Source organism: Akanthomyces muscarius, chromosome 2 (assembly GCF_028009165.1).
Source record: "Akanthomyces muscarius strain Ve6 chromosome 2, whole genome shotgun sequence".
NCBI classification, from domain to species: Eukaryota; Fungi; Ascomycota; class Sordariomycetes; order Hypocreales; family Cordycipitaceae; genus Akanthomyces; species Akanthomyces muscarius.
This window is the reverse complement of record NC_079242.1, coordinates 1,430,562-1,451,051: the sequence shown is the minus strand read 5'-3', so window position 1 is coordinate 1,451,051 and position 20,490 is coordinate 1,430,562. Positions and strand designations below refer to the sequence as shown.

At 55.6% G+C, this 20,490-nt stretch overlaps 5 protein-coding genes across 6 annotated transcripts; 3 read left to right on the top strand and 2 right to left on the bottom strand.

Annotated features, from left to right (window-relative positions):
* Positions 1 to 289: 289 nt before the first annotated feature.
* On the top strand, positions 290 to 2,797 carry LMH87_003581 (uncharacterized protein; the record flags this gene model as incomplete). 2 transcript variants are annotated; one of them, XM_056194675.1, is made up of 1 exon in its annotated part: positions 290 to 2,797. In XM_056194675.1, the coding sequence occupies one exon, from the start codon at positions 290 to 292 to the stop codon at positions 2,795 to 2,797; it is 2,508 nt and encodes an 835-aa protein (XP_056048379.1). The 2 variants fall into 2 exon arrangements, with proteins under 2 accessions (XP_056048379.1, XP_056048378.1); XM_056194674.1 differs by having other exon boundaries at positions 488 to 2,797.
* A 388-nt stretch (positions 2,798 to 3,185) lies between these two features.
* On the bottom strand, positions 3,186 to 5,368 carry LMH87_003580 (uncharacterized protein; the record flags this gene model as incomplete). Its single annotated transcript, XM_056194673.1, has 2 exons — positions 3,186 to 5,082; positions 5,142 to 5,368. The coding sequence occupies 2 exons, from the start codon at positions 5,366 to 5,368 to the stop codon at positions 3,186 to 3,188; spliced, it is 2,124 nt and encodes a 707-aa protein (XP_056048377.1).
* A 1,007-nt stretch (positions 5,369 to 6,375) lies between these two features.
* LMH87_003579 (uncharacterized protein) lies at positions 6,376 to 9,134 on the top strand (the record flags this gene model as incomplete). The annotated part of the gene is made up of 3 exons (XM_056194672.1): positions 6,376 to 6,503; positions 6,561 to 7,951; positions 8,005 to 9,134. The coding sequence occupies 3 exons, from the start codon at positions 6,376 to 6,378 to the stop codon at positions 9,132 to 9,134; spliced, it is 2,649 nt and encodes an 882-aa protein (XP_056048376.1).
* A 93-nt stretch (positions 9,135 to 9,227) lies between these two features.
* On the bottom strand, positions 9,228 to 10,991 carry LMH87_003578 (uncharacterized protein; the record flags this gene model as incomplete). Its single annotated transcript, XM_056194670.1, has 3 exons — positions 9,228 to 9,538; positions 9,605 to 10,804; positions 10,868 to 10,991. 3 exons carry the CDS (start codon positions 10,989 to 10,991, stop codon positions 9,228 to 9,230), a joined length of 1,635 nt encoding a protein of 544 aa, XP_056048375.1.
* A 7,063-nt stretch (positions 10,992 to 18,054) lies between these two features.
* On the top strand, positions 18,055 to 20,440 carry LMH87_003577 (uncharacterized protein; the record flags this gene model as incomplete). The annotated part of the gene is made up of 3 exons (XM_056194669.1): positions 18,055 to 18,936; positions 19,024 to 20,334; positions 20,393 to 20,440. The coding sequence occupies 3 exons, from the start codon at positions 18,055 to 18,057 to the stop codon at positions 20,438 to 20,440; spliced, it is 2,241 nt and encodes a 746-aa protein (XP_056048374.1).
* Between the last annotated feature and the right edge of the window lie 50 nt (positions 20,441 to 20,490).

Below are 20,490 nucleotides of genomic sequence, written 5' to 3'. Positions count from 1 at the left end.
GCCTGTGTCGGGACCCGCTTAAATTTGCTGTGGCGCGTGCGCTCGACTTTTCCTTTCTCTGCGAATATCCAGCCTCATCGTTTCCCTGTGTCTACAGGAATAGCACCACTGCTAAACAGGCCCTGCTGCCTTCTCCTCCCGCCTGCTCGTCTATTCAAACCGCGAATTTTGCTTACCAGTGTTTTGATCTACGGGATTTCGGAATCCAGCGACCAACGCTGCCGACTCTCGAGCTCCGCCAAACGAACTCGCAACATCCACGGTCCCCAGCGCAGGCACAGACGGCATCATGGCGTCGGCCGAGGTGGGAATCCCGCGCCGCGAGCGTGATCGCGACAATCACGGCGGCAATCATCGTCGCGAGGGAGGCGACTCGTACCGTCCCGGTGGCCGCCGCGCGCGCTCGCGCACGCGCACGCCTCCCCCAGTCCCGACCGAGGAGCAGAAGCAGGCGGCGGCCAAGGCCGAATATGAGAAGCTCCTGACGATGCGATCCGGAGGCACATACATCCCCCCCGCGCGTCTGAGAGCCCTGCAGTCGCAAATTACCGACAAGACCAGCAAGGAATACCAGCGCATGGCTTGGGAGGCTCTCAAGAAGAGTATCAACGGTCTCATCAACAAGGTCCACACGGCCAACATCAAGCATATTGTTCCGGAGCTCTTCAGCGAGAACCTGATTCGCGGACGTGGTCTCTTTTGTCGATCGATAATGAAGGCGCAGGCTGCCAGTTTGCCCTTTACGCCCATCTACGCCGCCATGGTCGCCATTGTCAACACCAAGCTCCCGCAGGTTGGCGAGCTCCTCATTAAGCGCCTGGTGATGCAGTTCCGCAAGGGATTCAAGCGAAACGACAAGTCGGTGTGCCTGGCTTCCACGACATTCCTGGCGCACCTGATCAATCAGCAGGTCCAGCACGAAATGCTTGCCGGCCAGATTCTCCTCTTGTTGCTCAACAAGCCCACCGACGACGGTGTCGAAATCGCCGTTGGCTTCTGCCGTGAAGTCGGCCAGTTCCTCGAAGAGATGCGACCCACGATTGCCAATGTCATCTTTGACCAGTTCCGCAATATCCTACACGAGGCCGGCATCGATAAGCGAACACAGTACATGATCGAGGTCCTCTTCCAGGTGCGCAAGGACCGCTACAAGGATAACCCGGCCGTCAAGGAAGAGCTGGACCTTGTCGAGGAGGAAGACCAAATCACACACCAAGTCGAGCTCGACGGCGAAGTCAATGTACAAGACACTCTCAACATTTTCAAGTTTGACGAGCAATACGAGGAGAATGAGGAGGCATACAAGAGACTCAAGGCAGAAATCCTGGGCGAAGCCAGCGACGACGAAGACGATGACGATGATGCCGAGGATGAGAGCTCTGATGAGGAGGATGACCGGGAAACCAAGGCCATGGAAATCAAGGATCAGTCAAACGCTGACCTCGTCAACCTGCGCCGCACCATCTACCTAACCATCATGTCGAGCGCCGACCCCGAGGAAGCTACGCACAAACTCATGAAGATCAACCTACCTGCGGGCCAAGAACCCGAGATGCCCTCCATGATTGTAGAGTGCTGCTCGCAAGAGAAGACGTACACCAAATTCTTTGGCCTGATTGCGGAGCGCTTCGCCAAAATCAACCGCCTCTGGTGCGACCTGTTTGAGCAGTCGTTCCAGAAGTACTACGAGACCATCCACCGCTACGAGAACAACAAACTGCGCAACATTGCCATGCTATTTGGCCACATGTTTGGCTCCGACGCCCTCGGCTGGCACTGCCTGTCCGCCATCCACCTCAACGAGGACGAGACGACATCGAGCAGCCGCATCTTCATTAAGATCCTCTTCCAGAGCATCGTCGAGGAGGTGGGCGTGCCCAAGATCAAGACGCGTATGGCCGACGAGATGCTGCGCCCCAGCCTCGAGGGCCTCTTCCCCAAGGACAATGCCCGCAACATTCGCTTCTCCATCAACTACTTTACCAGCATCGGGCTCGGCGCGCTCACCGAGGAAATGCGCGCGTTCCTCCAAAACATGCCCAAGCCGGCGCTTCCCGCACCGGCCGCCGCGCGCGACGACTCCGATTCCGATTCTGTGTCGAGCTACTCGTCGCGGTCTGGCTCGTCGTACTCGCGCTCGCGGTCCCGCTCGTACAGTCGCTCGCGAAGCCCGCGCCGCATTGACGGCGATCGCGGCCGCTCACTGTCCCGCACGCCCTCTCGTCGTGGCGGGTCGTACTCGCGCAGTCGCTCCGCTTCATACAGCAGCCGCAGCAGAAGCCGTTCCGTCTCTGACGCCGGTCGTGGCAGACGCAGACCATCACGCTCGGCCAGTCCTCCTCGTCGCGGCCGCCGCGCGTCATACAGCCGCTCGCGCAGCCGCTCCTACGACTCATACAGCGATGCGTCCCGCTCGCCCTCCCGCTCGCGAAGCCGCTTTCGCGAAGCCTCACCACCACCACCACCACCGCCTCGTGGCCGCGCCCGCGATGTCAGCCCGCCCCGGAGCAAGCGCCGCAACAGCTCCTCCATCAGCGGCAGCCCTCCTCCCCGCAAGAGAGGCCGCTCGCCCTCGTACTCGCGCTCGCCGTCTCGCTCACGCTCACCGCCGCCAGCACGTCGCATCAAGGCGGAAGACCGCAGCCCCTCACCACCTCCCGCGAAGCGCGGCAGCTCGCGCAGCAACGGCAAGCAGCGGTCGTCGAGCCCCGTGCCGGCGAAGCGAAGACGAGCCAACAGCTCTAGCGTTTCGCGATCGCCGCCGCCACCGGTCAAGCGTGGCCGTCGTGGTAGTTGAGCCCTGAATCTTTGTTAAAGGAAGAGTGGGAAAAGGGAAGAAGAATTATCACATTTTTGAAGCACCATTCGGTCTTTGTTTTTCTTTGTGTATTTGATATCAAAATTTGGTAGTGGGCAGATAAGAGGGCAAGGAGAGGCAACCGTGGAGGGACACAATGGCAATTTTTCTTGTATCAATAGCGAAGTGAATGGCGGAAAACAAGACTAAAATATTAACATCGGATGCCTGATAAAGTTACCCCTGTTCTCTTGATCATTGTGGATATATACTTCTAAATAAGTGACAAACGCTAAACTAGCAAGATGGTAAAAGCATTAACAATCGTCAGAAACAAGCCTGAGCTCCATGAACATGTATGTAACCTGTGTAATATACGAGAAAGCCGCTATGCCAGCGGCATCATATCTGGCGGCATGCTGTCCTCGCCGAGAAACATGCCCCAGTCCATCTCGGTCAGCTGCTCGTCGCACCAGCCAAAGAGGTCGAGGCTGCCGTCGCTCGCCGACGGCGTGCGCACAAAGGCGTCCGTGTCGGCCGTGAGGGCCTCGTACATGGCCGAGACAATGTCCGGAGAGCGGTCCGAGGTGCGCATCCAGGCGCGCATCTCGGAAAAGGCACCGAGCGCCTTGGCGAGGCTCTCCTGCCAGGCGACAAACTGCCGCGACATGGTCAACGGAGCGGCGCCCGCGCCGCCACCGCCCCCGCGGCCGAGGTTGCGCTCCATGGCCATGGCGAGCAGCGGCACGGTGCAGGCCTGGAAGAGGTACCAGCCCGAGTTCCAGACGAGGAAGCGGTTGGGGGTCCAGTAGAGGGCGATGGCGTCGATGGCGTCGGCGGCGACGGCGCAGCAGCGGGCGAGCGTGTGGCGCTGGTCCTGCAGCAGATCCTCGACAATCTTGCGGCGCCAGTTCTGCGCCATGAGCAGCACGGAGCAGCGCGCGAGAATGACGCGGGCGTTGTAGTAGCGCGTGCGGAGGAACTCGCGCGCGACCTGCAGCCGCGGGTGCGCCGAGGCCGTGTCGACCTGCTTCAGGACGGCAGGCAGCGCCGCGTGCCACGCCTGCAGGTCCTGGTCGAGCGCCAGGATCTCGTCGCCGGTGATGCGCCCGATGCGCGCGAGCCGCTCCTGGATGCGGTCGCAGATGAGGCAGAACTGGGCGCTCGCGCGTAGGGACAGCGCGGCGTGGTCGTCGACGTGCAGCGCCGACGGCAGCGCCGTGTCCATGGTCGCGGGCTCCCACCGGCCGCAGGTTGGTCGGCCCTGCGTCATGCACGCCCACGAGTCGACGCAGACGAGGCTCCACCACGTGCGCCGCCGCGTCTCGGCGCGTCGGACTTCGTCGGGATCGGGTGTGGTGTGTGTGCTGCTGCTGCTGTTGCTGCGCCGAGGTTCGCGGTGCAGGCCGAGGGCGATGGCGACGCGGTGCGCGGCGCCGAGAATGCCGTACGCCATGTTGGGCGAGTTGCGGTAGTGCAGGTAGAAACCGCCGAGGAGGCATAGAGCTTGCAGGCTGTAAAGGTTGCCAGAGCCCAGGCTGTCGAGGCTGAAGGATGCCCGCGCCGCTTTGTAGTATTCCTCGTGGAGACTCTCGCTGCCGGACGCAATGCTCCCCAGCGCAAAGACCATGTTGAGCAGACCAAGCCAGGAGCCGTCGCGTCGCCCACCGGTGGTATATTGCTTGCGAAAATCGTGCTCGTCTATCAGCGGCGTTACTGCATGGAAGTGGTCAAAGTAAAAATCGATGCACCGCTGTTCGCGCAGCAGACTGAGGGCTGGATCCCGGGTGAGCATCGGGACCGCGAGCTGGCTGGGCGGCGGCGCGGCGGCACAGGCTCTCGCGCGAGCGGCCGTATGATCTTTGGTCGGCGGGTAGAGCCTGAAAATGGCGCGAAATGCTGCGCTCATTGACGATATGCCGAGGTACGATCTTGCCTGCTTATCCGTGGCCAGCCCGATGGCGTTGATGTCGTCGGTGGCCACAGTTTCACGCTGGTCGAGCGATTCATTCCATTGTGGTTCAGGGGCAGCGTCTCCGTTCTCAGAAATCGGCGCAGAGTCATCCTCGCCTTGATATGAAGCGTCTTTATTGCTTGACGACGGCGCATGATGTGATGACCGATTGTGCGCTGGTTGACTGTGGATTGCCAGGCCACGAATGCCAAGCTCGTCCAAGAGCTCTAGACGGGATTTCGTTTCTAGGTCTGATAAGTTGTACCCGGGGAACAACTTGTCAAGAATGTCTTCGTGTCCCTTCAGTCTGTGAAGGACGTCCTCATGGGCACTTCAACAACAGACCAGTTAGCATGAATGTGGAAAGCCCAGAGAAAACAGTCAGTTTACCTCCTACTCACTGCATTTCTCCTAGACCGCTGACGGTACTCGCATGCCTCGGAAGCCCTGTAATACACGCAGCTGCTGCAAGGGAAGCGGCCGTCGCACTTGATTTTGCGTCTCGTGCACTCCATGCACGAGCGGTTGACTCTACGACCAAACGCTTGGGCCGGAGGCGAGGCCGCCAACGGCTGGGGCGGCTGCGCGTTGCCCGAGTTGGCCTTTGCCGAAGACATTGGCCTAGGTGCCTCAACGAGGCGGACGTTGGTGCCGCAAAACTGGATCTCTTTGGGGGAATGTGAGAGCCCGGAGAAGGCAAGACGCCATCGACAGCGGGCGGGCCTTTGACCTACCGCTCTGTCGCTTCGGAGTCTCGTAGACGGAAATACATGAATGAGATGCGAGATGCGAGCCGACGAGTCACCTGCGAGTGGAGATCAAGTCAAAAGGGTGGACGAGATTTGAGAGAGGGACGGGGAAATCGAGCTGCAGCATGAGCTGCTTGTCTGGGGGCGGTCCCGGCTTGGTAGGAGCGCGGCATTCATCAGCAGCGGCGTCGCTCGCTCGGCCGGCAAAGCGCAACCGTCGCCCAAGCCACAGCGCCAGGCTTCGTCCACTGTGGATGAGCCGTGGCGCAGGCCGAGACCGAGACCGAGGCCGCTTGTGGGGGTCATCAGTACCCTGGATTGCTTCGATATGTCAGGCTACCAATACAGTGCTCCAAGTCGCACATTTTGTTGGTTCCTGAATCTTGTTATTTGTCTCATACCGCTTGTTCCTCTTACTTCTCCTGACTTCTTGTTATTTTCTTCAATTTTCTTCTTTCCCAATACACTACCATCGCAGCCACTAGTGTCGCTTTTCAGCACTTCCTTGCTGATCTCTGCATGCATGCGCTCCGGGGTGATTTATGCAGGGGCTCAACGCCCTCAAAAATATATTACCGGGGAAAGGGACTCTGCAGTTTCCTTTCCAACTATATATGTCCGCCCTCCACCCAACTTATCCCCGTGTCTCACACCCTCGTAGCTACTTACCTCCGCCCAACTGCCCACCCCCACACAGCGGGGTGCCAGCCGTGGGGGACCAGACCACAGCTAAACAGCGTCACTGCTGTGGGGTGACGACTAGTGTTGGAGTGGTTATTTGTAGTCATTTATAGTCCACCCCATCTCCGTCTCCAATTGTTTCGCTATCTCTTGTAAATCTGCGTTCTTCTTCATTATCCAGAATTGCCTCTATAATGGCTCTTACGAGACAGCAATTGGCCCACGGATGGACCTTTCAACAGCAGGGTTGGGCCAGTGATGAGTGGCTCCCCGTAGCCCAGGTTCCGACCCAGGTTCATGTCGACTTGCTGGCAAACAAAAAGTAGTACACCGTTGACAAGCCTGGACAAAGAAGACAACTAATCATACTATTCTCCAGAATCCCTGACCCCTTTGTAGACCTCAACGAGAGATCTGTGCAATGGATTGGTGAAAAGAATTGGGTGTATCGCCTCGAGTTTGTCGTTCCTGCCATATCTGATGGCGCGATCATGTCCGAGCTTGTATTTGAGGGTCTGGATACGTTTGCCACGGTTGTTTTCAACGGTCACCAGATCATCAAAGCCGAAAACATGTTCGTCACATACAGAGCCAACGTCTCCCAATACGTCAGACCTGGAGAGAACAACCGCCTCGAAATTCTCTTTGACTCGGCCTTGATCCGTGGTCGTGACCTCGTCAAAGAGCATAGTCATGAACATGACTTTCTTGTTCGACAGACCGAGGCAGGCCGGGTCCCCGTTCGCAAAGCGCAGTACAACTGGGGCTGGGACTGGGGTCCGATTCTTATGACGGCCGGCCCATGGAAGCCTGTGTTCTTCGAACAGTATACCACCAGATTGTCCGATGTCTGGGCTCAAAATACTGTCAGCGAAGACCTCAAGACCTGCAACGGAATAGTTTTTGCCAAAATAACTGGCAATATCTCTCCCGACGACAAAGTCGAAGTGTCCCTGGAACTCGACGACACGGTCGTCTTGCAAGGTGATGCGCAAGTTGAGGATGGCACCGCAAACCTGCCTTTCACGCTAGAAAACCCGCAACTCTGGTACCCCCTTCACTATGGACTTCAAACTAGGTACAAGCTCACGGCTCGCGTCATTAGCTCGGGTGGCGAGGAGTTGGACACGCTCTCACGACTTACTGGGTTCCGGAGAACGGCCCTTATTCAAGAGCCTGATGCATATGGAAAGTCCTTCTACTTCCGCGTAAACAATGTCGATGTCTTTGGTGGAGGCTCTTGCTGGATCCCCGCTGATAGCTACCTCGCTCAGATCCCATCCCAGCGCTACCACGACTGGATCAAGCTCATGGCGGACGGCAATCAAGTCATGATCCGCATATGGGGCGGCGGTGTCTACGAAGACGATGCTCTCTTGGATGCCTGTGATGAGCTCGGTGTGCTCGTGTGGCACGATTTCCAGTTTGCATGCGCAAGCTACCCGGCCTATGATTCATATCTGACAAATTTTGAGCTCGAGGCCAGGCAGCAGGTGCAAAGAATGCGATGGAGGCCGGCAGTCATCGCCTGGGCTGGCAACAACGAAGATTATCAGGTCCAAGAGCGTTATAAGCTTGACTATGATTTTGAGAACAAAGACCCCGAGGCTTGGCGCAAGTCGACGTTCCCCGCAAGATACATTTATGAGCATCTGCTGCCCAGGGTAATAAATGAGGAAGATCCCCACAACATCTACCACCCCAGCAGCCCCTGGGGAGACGGAAAGCCAACTGCCGACCCTACCGTTGGCGACATCCATCAGTGGAACTGTAAGTACCGTACCCTTGCACAACTATCACTCGGCTTACTGACAAGTCCCCAGTATGGCATGGCGCCTTGAACAAATACCAAGAAGTCGAGCAGCTGGGCGGTCGCTTCGTCAGCGAATTCGGCATGGAAGCGTATCCTCACCTCGCCACCACCCAGCGCATGACTACCAAGCCCTCGCAGCTGTACCCGGGCTCCATGGTGCTTGATTTCCACAACAAGGGCATCGGACACGAGCGCCGCATGATGACATACGTTGCCGAAAACTTCCGCGTTCGCAGCGATCTTGCCTCGTACACGCATCTCACGCAGGTCGTCCAGGCGGAGGCGATGCGATTCTCGTACAAGACGTGGCGGCGTGAATGGGGTACACCTGGTGCCCGGAAGTGCGGCGGCGTGCTGGTGTGGCAGCTGAACGACTGCTGGCCGACCATGTCGTGGGCCGTTGTTGACTACTACCTGGTCAAGAAGCCCGCGTACTACGCCATAAAGCGGGCGCTGCAGCCCATTGACGTCGGCGTCGCGCGAACGTACCACGACTGGACGCAGACGGGGTACTACATCGACGAGAACTCGAAATTGTGCACCGGCCAGGTCGACCAGACCCTGCCGGCACGCAGCGGTCGCAGCACGTTTAGCGTCTGGGCTGTCAGCAGCAGTGTGAAGGAGGTGGGTGCCATCGTGACGATTCGTTTCATCTCGGTACGGACAGGCCAGGATGTGCAGCCTGCGATCCAACGACGCATCAAGGTCGGTGCCAACTGTACGACGGACATTGTCAAGGACGAGGCGCTCGCTGCGTCCATTCCGAGCTCAAAAGACGAGACTCGCGCGTTTGACACGGACGAATACGACCCGTATGTGGTACATGCCCAACTTACTTTGGATGGAGGCAGCACTGTTGTCACGGACACAGCATGGCCGGACCCTGTCAAGTTCCTGGACATGGCGGGTCGCGGCGTCTCGTTTGAGGTGTCTGACGCAGATGGTCAAGTGACTGTGTCTGCTCAGCGACCTGTAAAAGCATTCGTGTTTGAGGAAGTTGAGGGGCTGAAGCTGAGTGACAATGGGTTCGATGTGCTGCCAGGTGAGAACCAAGTGGTCAAGGTAGCTGGGCCTTTGAAGCCCAGCCAGCTTCGTTGGACACATATTGAAGCCAGTGGACCGTCGCTGAAAGTTGAGTAAGTTTATGCTGGATAGGAAAAAATACGGCATCACTATTGAGCTCAATATTAGAAACGTTGTTCATGTCAATTGATAAATAATGAAGGCTTCTGTTTATCGCCTATCTAGTCTTGAATGGAGCTCATGCTGCTGGACGAGGCAGATACACGCCAAAGCCAGTACGGCCGCACCAATCGTCGTGTACCAGACAGCGTCAAAAGCCTCCATGAACGAGACCATGACGCCATCTTTCCACCCTTCCGGAAGATGGTTGATCTCTTCCAGACTATCCAGAATGCGACCAATCTCCTCAAGCGCCTCTTGTTCGTCTCCAAAGCGATCCAACAGTCTGCTTTTCAATATGTTTTGATAGGCAGCAGAGACTGATGTTATACCAAGCATAGCACCTACACTTCGGGCCAAAACTGTGACAAAACATTAGCCATTTCTGTACGAGTCGGTTGCAAGTACATAGACGCAGATAGGCTTACAGATAGCAGAGGTAATGACAGCCTGTTGCGAGTGATCGGCTGCTGCAATGCTCGCAACAGCGACAGTCGTCGAGACGACGCTGAACCCACCTCCAACAAGCACCAAAGCGACGCATGTCAAATAGGACGAAGTGACTTCACTCTGGAGAGCGAAAAGTATCGTACCCGCAATCAGGATCAGGCTGCCAAAAATCCCCAGTCGCACGTACTTGCCGGTCCAAGCCATTGCGTATCCAGTTGCAAGTGAGCCGATCGACCCGCCCAGGGGCAGCCATAGCAACTTCACGCCAGCTGCAGCAGCCGAATCACCACGAACCTGTAGATACAAGGGAGCGTAGTAGGTGGCAATCAGGAGCACCATGGATATGAACAGGCTACCAAAGCAGTTGGAGAGGATGGTGCGATTGCGAAAAAGACGCACTGGAATAATGGGCTGCGTAGCTTTGCTTTCCCACCAAATGAACCCGACGAAGCAGACAACCGAGAGCGGAAGAGTCGTCAGTGGTAGTGGATGACTCCATGGTACCAATGTGCCACCTGTATTCAGCCCTAGCAGCAGCAGTACCAGGAATGAACAGGTAAAAAAGGCACCAGGGTAATCGACCCGAGCTAGATACGACTTGTCCGACTGTTTCGGCGGCACCTTGACCAGCACCCAGACAGCCGGAATCAGCAGTAGCGCCGGCGGCACCTGCATCAGAAAGGCGAGCCGCCAGCCCATCCTGGTGCGATCATGGAGCAGGCCCCCAAAGACGCCGCCCAGCATGGCGCCGGCGCTGTACCACAGATTGCCAATGCCCTGAAGGACGCCGCGCCTCCGCAGGGGGGTTAGGTCCGAGGTCAGGAACATGGGGATGCAAATCAGCCCCCCGCCGCCAACGCCCACGACCGCGCGGCCGAGGACAATGGTGCCGGCGTTGGGGGCCAGGCCGCAGAGCAGGCTGCCCAGGGCGAAGAGCAGGCTGCTGGCCACGATGCCGGCGCGGCGGCCGAAAATGTCCGTCAGCCGGCCCGTGATGGGCTGGCACGCGGCGTTGGCGATGAGGTAGGCGGTCGCTAGCCAGGAGAGCAGACTGAGGGAGCGGAACTCGCTGGCGATGGGCGCCGACAGGGTGGCGATGCTGCTGGAGTCGAGGGCAGCCAGGAAGACGCCGAAGAAGGAGGTGCTCAGGACCAGCATGAGCTTGGAAAAGGGCAGCTCTTCGGCAATGACTGTTGTCTCGTCATCTTGCTGCGATGGATTGGCGCTGGGGGGGTTGCTACCGCCACGCTCTCGGAGGTGCTCAGTTGATGATGCCCTCAGTAACGGTGTTGTTTCTGAAGCGTCGCCGTTGGGCATCTCGGCAGGCGGTCCTTGGCTCGACCGATCTCGGCCTCGGCCTGCCATCTTTTACGGCGTTTGAGCCTTGTGCTTCCTGATCTCGATTGAATAAAAGTTGCAATTGTCATTCGCAGTCCCTTTTAGCTCTCTACAGGTTTGTGGAATGGTGGCGCATGCTTTGCAGAAGAAGCAGTGCTGCAAACCGCAGCCGCGTTGTCTCAAACAGCGACTGAGTCGTCGCGAGCGGCAGCCGGACCATCCAGCCGAGGCAAGCCGGGTTTATGCATTTCATCAGGTATTTGACCACGGCCCATTTTACGAGGCCGGGCGCGATGAATCTATTGGAAAATGATTCATCATCCGTAAATGTTGCATATATTTGCCTACCCAGTATTTCTTGCCTGATGCTAGAATTGATTTTCTGAATACGCGTGTCGAGGGCCGATTCGGGACCACTCGGTGGACTAGTACTACGAGCAGTCTCACTACGGCGCAATTGCCCCTTGCACAGAGCCAGCCTCAATCTGCATGTCTAACGTCTTCCTCGTTCTCAGACATGGCATTGGTGTACGGTTAGTGTACGCTGATTGACTGGGGAGAGAGGATGAGAGAAGTGAGGAAAGCAATGCAGGAACGCACCAAACACAACTGAGATATAACTATCCCCAGGCCAAAGGGGATTAGCAGGGGTGCTTAAGAAAGACGCAGGCGCCTGCCGGTTACTGTGAATAGGAAACTTTGTGAAAAATAAAAAAATAAAGCAAATATGGACAAACGAGGAAAATTAGAAAACTAGGAAAAAATGACTGGTAAAAGAGATGACAAGCCTCTGCTTCTATTGCCTTGAGCGGCATCTTGTTTGTCACCTACATGATAGGGTAAGTTGAGGCAGCAGTTCTGCATAGTGTTGACGAAATGAGGCACCACTGTAAAACTAGCTCACGGCTCCTTTGTTATAACTCCCTCGCTAACCCCAGCTTCTATAAACACCGCTTGCTATCTTTTTGTGGCACCCTTGTTTCGAGGCGGGCTCAAATTGTGGCTCTTGGAGATCTCCAGCTGCCACGAATTTCGGATTTACAATTGCTACTAATAAATTGCGTGGGCGGCCAGGGGAGGTGGACTTTTGAACGGTCTGCTGTGTTGGGCGGAATTACGCGGCCTTGTTCACAAGCTGCGGGTGAAAAAAAAAACCTTGGACGGGCGGCCAACGGGAGACTTGCTACAATTCCTGAGCTCCAAAAAAAGAATCCCGATGCCAGGATATTTTGGTGGAGAAGACAGGATTGTCCTACTTCTAGAACCAGCCCTTGGCCACCACTACAGGGGGGCCAGAGTTGGAGATCGAAATCGAAACTCGAGTCTCGAGATGGGGATGGTCAGGAGAAATGCACGGATGACAGATTAAAGTAACATGGAGAGGGGCTGCTGTGGGCGGCAAAAGGCAGAGCGGGCGTTACTCTTTCTTTGCTGCACCTGGCGAGCTGAACTGCTGGTTTCAAATCTGCGGAGAAAGGGTCGCCAAGTGACAGGGGATAACAAGTAGAGGGGACGACGAGATTTAATCGTCCGATATTGTCCTCTACGCCTTCCAGCATCCTGATATGTCGTCCTCATGCTGAGCGTTTGAGGATGAAGTCTTACGTGGGCCGTATTCCGTAGTGTGCACGCCATGAATACTTGATAGCTAAAAAAGTGTGTGCGTGTGTCTCATTGCCCAGTGCTGCTGTCATATGTGCTCAGCATAATCAAGCCCTAACACGCCATGATAGAGGAAGGGGGAGCAGCAAGGAAGGCCAAAGAGCGCCTTCAAAGCCCCGGTTTATGTACAAAAAGATGCAAACTTGACGCCATCATATGCGTCAGTGACCTGCCACTCGTCTTTCTATCATGTGAAGTTTTTGCCCACCGAAATCCTCCTATCGTCCCAAACCCCCGCCTCTCCCGGCGCAGCGGTTGGAACTGGCGCCGGCCAAGGCCGGCCTAAAAACAGCACTACTGGTGGTTAGCGAAAAGTCAATTTAGTTTCTCGGAGTGGTTGAGGCCGCAGAAACGAAACAAAGAGCTGGTGTGAGGCATATCTTACTAGCCTGACCGAGAAGGAAAAAAAAGTTTAAAAAAACGGCGTCAGAGGACACGAGACATAACTTGGTCGGAATGTTTTGAGATCAGGGAAAAAAATGGAAATTAAATACATCATTATCTACATGACTTTCCATTATACAGAGGTTTCAAGTTGATTACCAGGGGGGTCTGCAGCAGTAGCGAGTACAGCAGCGATCTCCATACACGACTTACTAGCATTGCGGACTAACAAGTGTAAAAGTGTAAGGCGTCGCGTGCCTCATGCATTGTGTCTTGCCCTGCGCAAAACTCTATCCCTTGTATTTTAAATAAGCAGCCTCGGAACCCATTTAAGCCTAGGCGCGAGCTGAGCTGAGCCTAGCTCCCAATCCAGCTGAAAATCATGTACAAAAAGCTCACTGTGAAACTACTAGTACGTGCCGCACAATCGCTACTTGCTACATGCTTCCATATGCGGTCAAAGGGGTAGAAAAAAACACGCCAGTGGTCGTCAGTTATAATAAAACGAGAGAAATGAAGAAAGTAAGAAGGAAGAAGAAGAAGAAGATTAAAAAAAAAGAGAGAAAAAAAAAAAGAGAAAACAGAACTAATTATCAAAGAGAATAAGAGTACTAAGTCACGATTTCTATTTACTCGAGCGGCCTTTTTTTTGTCACCCACTTGGCGGCGTGAAGTGTCCGTGGCGTCAACGCTTTTGGAGGGGCTTGCTGGTAGACTCTAATCTGGTGCTGGATCATTACATATTGCTGAACATGGACGTCTCGTTCCACAGAGGCAGTCAGCTGCAAAAGAACGGCTTATACGAATTCTTGGCATCTTGTACGCCAATTGTGCGCTGTTCTGGCGAGGCGATTTCGAAGCCTGGAAGCCATGGGTTCATGCAGTCCGACAGATCATCGCACGTCCGTAGCCGGACTTGGCCGTGACACGAAATGCACGATGGCGGCATCGTGTAACCCGACGGAACGCGGGGGAACACGCGGATACGCCGTAGCGCCGATGGGGAGAGAAAGAAAAGGATTGGGGGACAAGGCTCAATCGACCTAGTAGACGACGGCGTAGCTTGTTGCTGTTGTGTGATGCTGCACGGAAGTACACGCTCAAATACACGCTCAAATGTCTGGGCGTATCATACCTGACAGGAAGCCACGAGTCTTGGAACGGCTCAAGCCGCGCAGTTTGCAGTTTAGCGCCGGAGAGCGCGTTAAGAATAAATGAATAATTTTCTAGAGGTGTTGGGCTTTGACAATTGGTAATTCTGTCTAATTGAATTTGCTGGGGGCGCGTCGTAATCATTGCCTGTACTAATAAGCGCAACGGTGCAATTTGCTGTTATGCAGGGCAGCAACATCCGAGCGAGCCGCTGATTTGCTAATAAGCGTGTCAGGGGAAGTCTAGATAACAGCATACGCAGTAGCCAATGTTACTTAGTTATCACGACTCATCCGAAGATATAAGGCATGGGAAAGAAAGTAGGGAAAAAAAAGCCATCTACATTGACACGTGTAACTCATTCCCCTTGGCTTGTACATGGCTTCTCTTCCTTGCCATGGTGAGGCTTTGCCGTCTCCACGCGTTCGAGTGACGGCAGAGTAAGTGAAAGTGGTAAAAGTGTGATGAATCGGAGCTTCGGCCAAGAAAAAGAAATACCGCAAGGGCTTGCTTTTTGTCCACGTTGCGACTCCTTCTGTTCCCCAGCTGGTTCGCATTCGATCGGCCACGATCATAGTTCCACTTGGCGCTCCAAAAGGCTCGCGTCCCAAGTTTGGTGGTGCTAGTTCGTTGTGGCTAGGTCGGAAAGTCTGGCATCCCGTCCGGGTTGCGCAAGAAAATGTAAGGGTAGCGCGACCCATGCTGTGTGACTATTCTTCCTGTCCCAAGACGGACGTCGAAAAGAAACGGATAGAGGGGCATTCTGGTCTTTTTGTGCGAGAAAAAGCATGCTGGAAGCCTGTTTGTCTGGTATCCAGCTGTCGATCTGCCCACCGAACTGCATGCCGTGAAACTCTATGTCACCCAACGCGGGGAGCCATGTATTAATGGGCAAAGCTCGTGCCGTTCGTGCGGATACGGACGTATAAAAACTCGTTTGATATTTTGTTGCTCCTCTCAGGCCCGCGGAGCCAGTGCCATGGCATGGCAAAGGATATCATGGCTCCCGGTCGGTCCCCCTCACATCCCCTGGCTAGCGCGGGACGGCTTGAATGCCAGGCCAGCCAGCAGCTCAACCAAGGCCAATCAGTCGCGGACAAGGGCGGATGGAGAGCCTGCGCCATCGACGCCGACCCGCCGGAGGGTCGAGCTATGCATGCAAGAGCTGCATAAAATGTCTAGGCAGGCCGAGCGAGAGGGTGTCGTGGGTGGATCGCTGATGGGCGGACGGAGCATTGCTGTACGAGAAGCTGGCGGAGAAGCAGTGGTGCTGCTGTGTTCCAGTTGTGCCTAGGTAGGGGGTCGCCGATGGTGTACGCAAGGTACAGACAGCTAGCTAGCTGGTCGGACGGCAGCGAGGCGAGCTGGGCCTATGGTCCGGGTCCGTGATGCTGTCAGTGACGAAGCCGTCTCTGGATAGGGTCTCATCCTGGCGTCGCTGTGGCTTTTCTGAGATATGTATGCCTACGGGGCCTGCACGCAGCAAACATGCACTTCACATGCCATTTGTTGGGGTCGGATAAATGGACGATTCCCCTCGGACCCCTGCGGTGGTAGAACAGAAGATAGAACAAAGCAGACAAGCAGGGTAAGGTGTTGGAACGGGGGGAAGGGGTTCGTCGTTGATGAGCGTCCGGCCGAGAGTATGCCTGCGGACGTGTGTCTCGCAAATCTGAACCGTCGCGATGCACCGGCTAATAAAAAAAAAACTGTAAACCCGCCAGAGCAAGGCCGCCCCGACCACAGCGCCGACGCCAGGCTACTGCAGCAGGCAGGCACGCAGGCTACCACACGCCTGGCAGCGCTATTCCAATTGTTGCAACGCCGCCGCCGCCAGCCAGCCAGCCGTTCCAGTTCATGCAGGATCATTTTGCCACTGGCGCAGGAGAATATCGCGCACACAATTTTTTTTATTAACCATTTTTTTTTGACTGTTCGTTTGGAGATTGACGCAGATGCTGCGGTAAACTGTAGCTGTATGATGGGTTTTCCATTGCTTCCTGCGATTCACCTTGATGAGCCGACCTCCAATTTGGGGGGACGTTATCGTACCCAGGTTTGTGACGCAGGCCATCTCCACGCGCAGAGGCAGAGAAACCCGGCAGAAAGGCAGAAACCCTGCAAAACGAGGGAGCTTCGCCGCAAAAACCTCGTATTTCTGGCCCCTCCTTATCCTCCAGGCCGATATGCTGGTCATGCTCGGTGGTGCGCATGGGTGCTGGTGGCCCGCCCAAGACCCCTAAGATGCCTGGGTTAACTAGAGGGTGGGTTTGTAGGCGGCTAGTCCGCTCGTGGGCTTTGTTGCGGGTGCGTCGACCGGGCTCGTTGAGGCCGTCAGTGGGTGGCGCTGCAGCGCCGTTAGTGCAGCAACAGCACCTGCAACGTCCGCGAATCCGCTGCAGCCTCGCTGGACATATGTACAGTGATGTATTGGTAGTTGCGTGCAGTGGTGTAAAGTTACTGCTGCCGCTCTGCATCGCTGCATCCGCCGGCCATTCGACATAGGTAGATATTGCTCATTGTTGATAGCTCATCAGGGAATCCCCTCTAGAATGGTGCCCGATTTCAAGTCTTTTTTATTGTCGTTGGACCAGCTTTTGCCCGCCTCAGCTTAGTGCTGCTCTCACTGCTTCTCCTGTGTCTTGCCCTGGCGCTGGTGCGTGCTTCTGTTAGTGTAATATTGGCCTTGTTGCTGCTGCTTCCGTGCCTGCTGGCTCGGCGCTCTCTCTTTTTTCCCGTGCCTTGCCCACCTCACGCGCCTGGCCGGCTCCTCTCCTCCTTTGTCCCCCCAAAACTCTCCACCACCACACACTTCGACGCCTCTCGAACCTCTCGTTTTCTTTTCCTTTCTATCCTCTCTTCTTTCTTCTGTTTCTCATCACCTCTATTCGACACTCGACCATTTCTGTTTCTTTTCCCTATTCATCCGTTTCTTCCGACTCGTCGCCTCTCTGCCCGTGTACCTGACGACTTTCCCCTACTGCAAAGGACGCCTGTCAGCCAGCCTGATAGCCCTCTGCCCCTGATTTCTGTCAACCCCGTCAACCCCGAGCCCTCAGCCGACTTTGTCCTCGTGTTTTTTCCTCTTTTTCTCCATTCCATCCATCTCCTCGACTGCTCCTGTGTTTTGTCCATCGTTATCGAACTCTTTGCACTGTTTCACGCTGCACATCTCGACTCGCCTTCCTCGACTCTTGTCCGCGTCCTCGCAGGTTGCTGACGTACGTGCACCGAACGAACCCCTTGGCCACGACTTCTCCTGCCTATAGACACAACACACTTCTGCGAGACACGTAATACCTCGGAGTCTTGCTCTTGTTCATTTCAGGCCTCTTCTCCACGGTGACCTGTCTAGCATCTCCATGCTTGACCCATTAGCTTGGTGATCTGACCACTTGTGCTCCTTTGGATTTCTAGAGCCTCTCTTTTCCTTTGCCTCTCTTGCCAGTAGGGACGAGTCCGCACCACAATCCTGCGAACTCCTCTTTTCGATTCTAGCAATACTCCATATTTGCTGCTGTTGGATTTCTCGGATCCCATCAGCCTTTGGCTCGCTTGTAACGCCTGCTTGGTATTTCCTCGACCTGTTCCTTCGTTAGACAATCTTCTCTGTCTACTCTTGGACAAGCCGATAAAAGGTTCGCTCTCTTCGATTCGCTGCTATTGCTCACACGTTGCATTTGTCTGCTTCTTTGTCCCTCTGAGTTCAATTTCGCCACCCTAAAAGTCAGAAAAGGAGGACGATTGCTAACACTCATCAGCCAATTCATAACAGATCCTCTGAAACTTGCAACTTCCCGTCACAACCAAGATCTTCTTCGAAACCACGTCTTATACGACTCCAACTACACGCTCGCGAGCCGACGCATACTCAACCTTGGCCGTGCAAAGTATGGCTGCTATGATCCAGGCCTATCCTCAGCAAACCTCGACAGCTACTATGCTCCAGACCCGTCCAGCCTCTGCCGCCGCGATGCTACCAGGCAACCAGAACCGTCAGGGCAACCAGTATGGCCACACGTCTCGAGCCTCCTCATATGGCAACATTCCTACAGGCTACCGAGGCAGCTCTGGTCCCGCCCAACCCCGAAGCTTCAACCAGCTGAATCATAATATGCAATGGCAGCAGTACGCAGCGTACCGTGCCAACTCGTCATCCGCAGTCCCCACGACAAGCTCATACGCCCCAACGGGCCAGTACCTAGGTCACGCCAATAATGCCCCGGGTTACAACTTCAACTTCACGGTCCCCAACAACGTCACCCGGGACGATTCTGCCATATCACGAAACCTCGTGGCTCAACAGTCACCATATTATAATGCTGCTGCTGCCAACGGCAAGACTGCTCCGGACAGGTACCGGAGAGCGATCCCCCAGCCTCTACACAATCGCTCCCAGAGTACCAACCTTCCTGCTACGAATGGCATGTACCAGCTTCAGAATGGTTCGACGTCTGTACCCAACTTGTCCAATAGCGTTAGCAATCCCGCTCAGCTCTCGGCTGAGGAGTTGTATAACCGTGCCGCCCAGGATGAGGCCATGAGAGTGCGTCGCCGCAGTATCCAATCCTTGGAAACGCAGGGACCTCTCCCCGTTATCAGACCATCCTCGGCTGGAAGACCGTCATCTGCTGGCCGGCCATCTTCTGCTGGACGACGTGGAGACCACAGCACCAACTCCGCTACGCTTGCACCCGCCGCTGTCGTGCACACGCGGAAAGGAAGTTCGGATAGTGTCTCATCCAACCGCAGCACTAGCTCGCGACCATCCTCCGTAAGTCAGCCACATTTTGCAAGATACCCTGTCCGCCCCAGTTACCCCCTTGCTTGCAGCACACTGGCTAACAAGGATGACATGCAGTCCAACCGCACCACTCCTCCCCCCACTGGCACCCCCTCTTTCCCTGCAGACAATGCCTCCAAGACTGAGCAGTCGAAGCAGCTCAATGTTCCTCCCCGTGTAGCCTCTGGCGACGCAATCAAGCGTACACACAGCCCCTCGCCCTTGTCCAAGCCCGCCACCATGCCTGTTGAGCCTGCCGAGTCCCGTCCAGCCACTGCATCTGGCCCTCCCGGCCCCAAGCTGGACAGCCCGGCAGCGAAGCATCTTGCGGCTATCAACCAAAAGGGCACCAAAGCTACGAGCAAGACGTCCAGACTTCGCCGTGCCTTTTCTTTTGGTAGCGCTGCTGAGCTTCGCAAGGTTGCCGAAGAGGAACCTTCTACCCCACCATCGCCAACCAAGCTGCACAAGGAGCCCTCAGCTGAGCAAGTCTACGATGCCGAGCAGGCTCGCATTGCAGAGGCACAGGAGGCTAGCGGACTGGGAAACAGCATCTACGGCTCGCGCTTCTTCGGGTCTACCGACAATCTGTCCATCTCTTCCACTGCCTCGTCGGCTTCTGTCATGATTCGCAAGATGGGCCGTGGCATGAAGAAGAGTACTCGATCCCTGGTTGGCTTGTTCCGTCCCAAGTCAGTCATCGGTGTCCCGGCCGCCGAGGCCGCCGTTCCCGAGATCAGCCAGGCTGCCGTCTCCATGATTACCGTTGAAGCCGAGACGCAGCGTGTCAATGTTACTGCGGACCCCACTGCTTCCAACGGTGTCACTGGCTTCCCTCACCTAGAGCGAAACTCTATGGACGCTGCCCATGTCCCGGAAATGGTTACCGAACAAGTGGGAAGCCCAGGCAATGACCAGCCCGGACCAAGACGCAGCATCGTTGGTGGTGACAAGGAGCGTGCTGAAGTGTTGGCTGCCGTGCGTAAGGGCATTCTCAAGCGACCTGGCTCTTCCAGCCCATCGACGAGATCGAATGACTTGGTGTCCCCAGAACTTATACTGCCCAACGTCCCTGCTATTAGCGACTCGCCCAACTCTAGCGCACCAAGCACGCCCAACGATGAGGGCCACGGTCATAGAAGGACTGGGTCTATTGCTCTTGGTAACGAAGATTACTTTATGAACGCCCTCCGTTTGCGTTCTGATAGCAAAAGCGCCCCGGGAACACCCTCTGCTGGCAAGAGATCTGCCACATTCTCCCCTCGCCTCATTTTCCACGACACCTGGCCTCCTCAGGAATACGATCGCCGAGGCGAGATTGCTACGTGCAACCGTCTCACGCCCATGCTGGCCCAGCAGATCAAAGAGGAACTCAACAGCTTCAAAATGGTTAGTACCTAAACTCCATTCATCGCTTCAAAGGCAAGTGAACTAACAATGATCATAGGAGATGGAAGTCCACGAGAACTCCAAGATTTACACCCACTTCTTCTAATGACGGCAGCTCGGACACATGTCTAGCGGCCCCAAAAAATTGGATGTTTT